Below are 6275 nucleotides of genomic sequence, written 5' to 3'. Positions count from 1 at the left end.
TTATAAACACCCTCGGAAAACCATTTCATAAGATACCCAACTTTGTTCTCTTCGAACATTCCGGAGTTCACCGTTCGCGCGGATCTTCGATATTGCCTTTAGTGTATATGCCATGCAAGTTCTGCCTAGCACCTGCACACATTTCAGTACAATCTCGGTTCTGCCAGTTTCGGTATCGCAACAGAACCTCCTGCAACATTCCTGAATCTCGGAAACGAAGCAACCCTACGTTATTGTTTCTTCGTGATTATCGAACCATGTGAATGCAGTGTCCGTTAGAAAAAGAAAAAAAAAAGACTACTTTTACAGGGTAAGAAACTGCGCCTCAACGCGTTTGCATTCGCTCACCCGCTAGTACTGAATGAGCCATTCTTCCGTTTACATTCCTCCAGCGCTTAAAAATGCGTAAGTTGGACGTAGCTACTATCCGTCGGTCAAGCTGGTGCAGGAAAAAGCCGGTCCAGGCTGGAGCATATGAGCGAGAGCGCGCCCAACAGCCCTGTCGTGCAGAAAGGAAATGCTGGGTTTACGCACTACAGTCGCAAGCCGTGGGGTGCCGCGACGAGCCCGCTTGCTGAGCTCACTGCGGCTCGCTGAGGACAACGCCGTTTGGCATTTCGTGGGTTCTAGGTGCCAAAATCAGAAATATACTGGCGTCTACGTGAACATCCAAAATCAAATTTGAACTGCGCCCCACGGCGACGTTAGTAAGCGGAGCGTTGTGGGCACGTCCCACTTCGTCATAGCCTTCGCAGTGCAAGGCATTGAAGAAGGACCGGAGCACCGCGAAGGATACCAAAGGTGATCTTTGATTGGCAATATCTCCGCTTCTGCTGAACGCATTGAAGTACTTTTTGCGGCAAAGTATTTCAGAATTAGTCTATTTCAACTTTAAATGCATTTGAATTAAAGTCGGGAGTTTTGCGGGCCAAAACCACGGCATTTCCAATGCATTTCTCGACTTCGATAAAAAAGTGTTTCAGTGCCTCCTTTAACTAATTAATAAAACAATGTCATGTGAGGTGGTGTGATAAATTAAGTCAATTTATAGGCATAGGATAGTGTCAGCTGGCGGAAGAGATGGGTAATTAGAGATTTCGGGGATAAGCCTCCGTCCTTCAGTGGACATGAAATAGGCTAATGATGATTATGATGATGATGATGATGAGAAATTGCAGGAAACTCCATTTCTCTCTTTTTATTTGCTTACGCGCTTCGCGTTCCCGTTACTATGTGTTGGTTATTGCGATTGGCCGGCTGCTATTCTAAAATTGCGCGCTTCTAGTACAGTTACTGTCGTCGTCGCAATAGTATAGCTTTGTGCATAAACCTGCATTAGACATCCCCATAGTTATTTTTTAGCTGATATAAAAGCAGAAAGTTGGTGTTCATGAAGGCACTGTTGGTAAGGAAACCCAGCATTTGACCTTGGACTGTATGATGTGATATTTCAAATTCGTTTTCTTTGAACGCTTCATCAGTGGCCCAACAGGCGTTCCGTGTACGTTAATATTGATCGGTGGATCGTCAGGGGTAGATAACTAAGGAATAAAATCAAACGAAAAGAATCGTCGCATTATACCCACCTCCACTTCCAGCTGTACTAGATAGCTACTGTTAATAATTGCAGCTGTATTGTAGCTTATGGTGGCGCAAGCAAGAAGCAGAGCGTATGTAAATGCATGAAGCTTGGCCGCCATAACTTATTGTCGAAAGGAAACTTCAGCTGCGGGGAGACTCGCCCGGCTGTGACGTTGTGGCTACGACGTTAGTGGCTATGACGTTGCGCTGCGGAGCTCGAAGCAGCGAGTTGAATCGCGACCCTTGCCGCTGCATTTCACTGTGCTGAAGCCGGCATATCGTGTGCTGACGTGCACGTTAAAGAACGCCAGGTGGTCAAAACCACTCGAAGTCCCCTACTACGGCACGCCTCATAATCATATCGTGGTTTTGGCAAGTAAAACGGCATAATTTTGTTTCATTTAGCTGCGGTGAGTCAGCGACGAGATACCGAGCCTTATAGGTGGAACTAAATGCTTATTTTAAGCGATGTTCGTAGTCAGGCTCACTGCGAGAACTTCAAGAAGATCTTTCTAAGCAGTAATTTTTTCTGCTAATAATTTACCCCCAGAGAGATCATGTTCCGAATGTGATACGTGGATTTAAGAAATAAATGTGGCACGATTGGAGATTTAACTTGAGAACTCCTGCGACCAACAAGCCACGCTTCCGCGTTATGAAGCAATATGTTTAGTGCAGAGGTCTCGCATTTTTTTTTTACACTACAGTACACTACAGTACAGTATTTATTTACAGTACAGTGCAATTTAAATTCCGTACCGGAGTGTGACCGGTTGGCGAACAGCGACGACATGCAAAGCATAAGTATAGATCCTCTAGCGTCCATGTGGAGAAGCAGGGAGCATATAGATGCAGGGACACTATGCATGGATGTAAAAATTCGATGGACTGACGGAGCTTATGCATATCCTTTTTGAATAGGTATGGTGACTGGCACCACAAATACAAAGAAAGAGGCAAAAACAGCAAAAGGAAAGGTAGAGAGATTAGCACCCTACGCGGGGGAATGGGAACAAGGAAAGAGAGTAGCTATAACGGCAAGGTCTCATGACGAAGTATAAATTTCGCGGGTAGCTGTCGCTTTCGCCAGCTTTTAGCACCACTCCCCGTCATCGCGAAGCGCTATATAATGTGAATGAACTCATTACTATAGAACGCATTACAGCGTTCTACAAGCAAATTAATGTTTTTGTAAGATAATTACACTTTTAATGCGACATTTCCTTGAGTGAGAAACCCTATATGAAAATTAGCACTGATATTGGACAATGATAATGGACACTGATAATGAAGCATTGATAATGGAGAATATAAAAGCTAGACACAAACTACGGTCACTTCCCTGTTGTATGTATAAGACAAGCTCTCAGACTGGAGGCTAAAGCATCCGCAATAAGTGAGCTTTTATCTCTTGGTGTATTTCCATTTATTTCACCAAACCACGGAGTAAGGGAACTCTCTACGTCGGTTGGTAAATGAGAAGCTTACGTCTAATCGCGGGTTTTTCTGACTCGCTCCGTGCGCGAGACGCAGCCATTGCAGAAGCAAGTACCTTGTAGTGTATGCGGTATTTCTGCATTCCTTCCGGAAATTCAGGACATGTGATCTTTGAGTGTAATGCCTGGACCGCATTACGACGGCCCCTCAGTAATTGCCCTGTGATTATGCCCATTTGCCGTAACTATCGTCCGACGCAATGAATACGGGTTTCCTACTAGCTAACCGAGCATCCCGACCTTATACTCAAGGGCACCGTGAATTCAGCTTTCGGGTAGATCAAGTAACATATACCGTTGCTAAAATCATCGCCCGTAATCGTCAAAGCAACATGTTACCGCTATCATTGTTCCGTCGGTTGGAACGATGCCGTAGCATATCGTACAGATGTTAATGGCCGAACGAATGAAGAAATGAACGAATGAAAAAATAAATTGCTTTGTTGAGCAAGATCAATACCTACCCAGTGAGCTGCTTAGTGTTGATCTACTTCAATTAAGAGTTTCGAGAAAAACGGCGATGCGAGGTCACAACTTCCACGTTCCCTTCTTCATTTTCTTGATACCTGCGTTTACATGGTTTGAGTGCTACATAATCAATGCATTGCGGGGGATTTGGCGCTTACACAGCTTCATAATACTTTAATAACACACAGGACATAAAAAAAAACTCTAGGGACGAAAGGTACGGATTATTTGTCTTTTTGAGGTTTATGTTCTGAGAGGGCGTGTCGTAAAATATATAGCTGAGCGTATTAATGATGGCAAGTAAAGCTGCGAAGGCTGGCGCGGTTGTGAGGCTGGTGCAGGTAACACGGTGTGAGAGTGTAATGATGGGCGAAAAAGTCACGGCAAACTGAATTGAGCCATATAGGGTGCTGCTTTTCAAAGGCAATGACACACGTGTCGAGGCAGCGCTTTTCGTTCCACAAACGGGTGAGTGCGAGAGAGCGCAGCTCACACGGGGCGCCGGTCAGCACTCAACCCGCGGCGGGCGCCCGCGCGCGAGCACGAACCCGACGTCACAGCTTCGAAGACGCGAGCGCCGCCGCCCGCTCACACCGACGACCGGGTTCACGGCGCTCCGACCGACCGACCACTCGTGGCCAGGCTATGGAGGGCAACGCCTCGGTCCCGCGCGGGTCGTTTGGCGAGGCCCAGCGCGCCGTGTACGCGATCGCCGTGCCCGTGCTTCTGGTCGGCTGCTCGCTGGCGTTCGTCTTTAACGCGGGCGTGCTGCTCTCGTTGCGCTGGTTGAGGCGGCCTGTGTCACCCACGCTCTGCTTCAGCCTCTCCCTGACATTCGCCGACGCCTACTCGGCCCTGCTGCTGGCCACCGGCTTGGTCCTCAACAGCTACCTGCCCGTGTACGGCGTCTCGCTGGGTTCCCAGGCGCGCTGCATCGTGCTCGTCCTCGAGGTGTTTCGCCTGTCGGGCCTGCTGGCGTCCGCGTTCCACCTGCTCGCGCTTGCCGTGAACCATTACGTAGGCATCCTGCGGCCCCTCCACTACGCCGCCATGGTCACGCGGCGGTCTTCGGAGCTGGCCATCGCCGTGCTGTGGGCAGTTCCCGTGCTCGTGTTCCTCGTATATTTCGCCTCGGTTCCCGGCCAGGGGCTTCAGTCGCCCGGCTGCGTCCAGGTGGACTTCGTGCGTGGTCGCGCCTTCAGCCTGACGCTGCTTGCGCTCTTTTCGTCACCGTTGGCCGTCATGACGTTCATTTACTCTCACATCTTTGTCATCATACGGCGCCACCGGGCGGGCCTGGTCAGTTTCCCATCGGCTCGTCAGCTGAACCGAAATGTCAAAGCTGCCTATACGACGCTCTGGATCCTGGGCACGTACCTTATCGGATGGATGCCTGCCGTAGCATTCATCGTCCTAACCTGCACCGACTGCGCTTTCCCAATCTACGACCTGCCCATGAGGACGCGCATGACTCTCGGCATTCTCACCAATGCGCTCATCATCTCCAAAGGCCTCATAGATCCGTTCATTTACGCGGCGCGCATGTTCGAGGTCAAAGAGGCCCTGCAGAATATGCTTCGCTGCCGGCCTCGCAGGTCCAAGAGCATGCGCCGGCGCTCTCTCCTCGTCACGAAGACAGACACTCTAACGTCCAGCCTGCGCATGATTCAGCTGCGCAGGGAATCGTTCATCGTGGCCAAACCCAGGCCGGACATATGTCGTTGCTCGAGAGCCTGACGGTGTCAGCACTGGCCCTGCGGCGAATTCGTCAGTGGAACTCACTTCTACCGTCCTAATTTGATGCTTGGCAAGTGATGGTTTCGGAGATACGAGCAACTGCAAAGCGCTGCACGAGGCCTTGAACTTCTCATTCGTGTAAGATCACCTAAAAGAGGCCGGCACATGATGTGTACCAAGCGTAACAGCGCAGCTGCAAGCCGAGACTAACAAGACGCGCGAGCAAGACTTGTGCCATTGGTTCAGTACTTCACTGCGCGAGAACTGAGGTCCAGATTGTGTAAACAACTGGCCTTCTCCACATTCCCAAAATGATGTATTGAGAGACAAGGAACTATGTGAGAGACTTACTGAAAGAAAAATCTGTAACTTACATATACATTAGTGAAGCGGCATGCCATGCAACAGATCTATAGGTGTACTATTGCTTGTTGTTAGTGTGTTTCTTTTGTAGCCGAGTTTGCTTACTTAATTTGTTTCCGCCTTTTGGTTGCTTACAGTAAGGGTCGAGTGTCATTGTACAGATAATTTTAATGTTAAGAATTACATCGCTGTATCTGTAAGTGTGGCTGTACATACCCATATGTGAATCGGCACTCTGTGCAATCAGCACTAGAAATAATATTGCTGGTTGTTAGTGTGCTTCTTTTGATAGGTCAGTTTGCTTAATTCGTTGTTTCAGCCTGTTGGTTGCTACAGTAATTGTCGAGATTATTGTACACGAAATTCTGATAAGACTTACAACGCAGCATGTGAACGCAGGCCTTTAGATCTGAAAGTTGTAGCGAGATATTTTGTTGACTGAGTAAAATATTACGATTCTGGAGAACTGTACTGCCGCGGAGAAATGAAGCGCGAGCGGTAAGTTAGAATGGGGGGAGGCGCTCATAAGACTGGCAGCTTTGCTTTAATGGATGTTAATGCAGGGAAAGCGCCGTTTACTGGTTTTTATATTCAGAGACGCAATTGAAATCAACCTAGACATGCTTCGGG

At 48.4% G+C, this 6275-nt stretch overlaps 1 protein-coding gene across 1 annotated transcript; it reads left to right on the top strand.

The window, feature by feature from the left end:
* The first annotated feature begins 4190 nt into the window (after positions 1-4190).
* On the top strand, positions 4191-5282 carry LOC119436744 (melanocortin receptor 5). Its single transcript, XM_037703732.1, has one exon. The coding sequence runs from the start codon at positions 4191-4193 to the stop codon at positions 5280-5282; it is 1092 nt and encodes a 363-aa protein (XP_037559660.1).
* Positions 5283-6275: the final 993 nt, after the last annotated feature.

The sequence above is a fragment of the Dermacentor silvarum genome, chromosome 1, assembly GCF_013339745.2.
Source record: "Dermacentor silvarum isolate Dsil-2018 chromosome 1, BIME_Dsil_1.4, whole genome shotgun sequence".
In the NCBI taxonomy this organism is placed as follows: domain Eukaryota; kingdom Metazoa; phylum Arthropoda; class Arachnida; order Ixodida; family Ixodidae; genus Dermacentor; species Dermacentor silvarum.
This window is presented reverse-complemented; position numbering and strand designations above follow the sequence as displayed.

What these genes read in the sequence shown, in the direction of transcription:
- LOC119436744 (XM_037703732.1), top strand. Translation starts at nt 4,191, where the DNA reads ATGGAGGGCAACGCCTCGGTCCCGCGCGGGTCGTTTGGCGAGGCCCAG.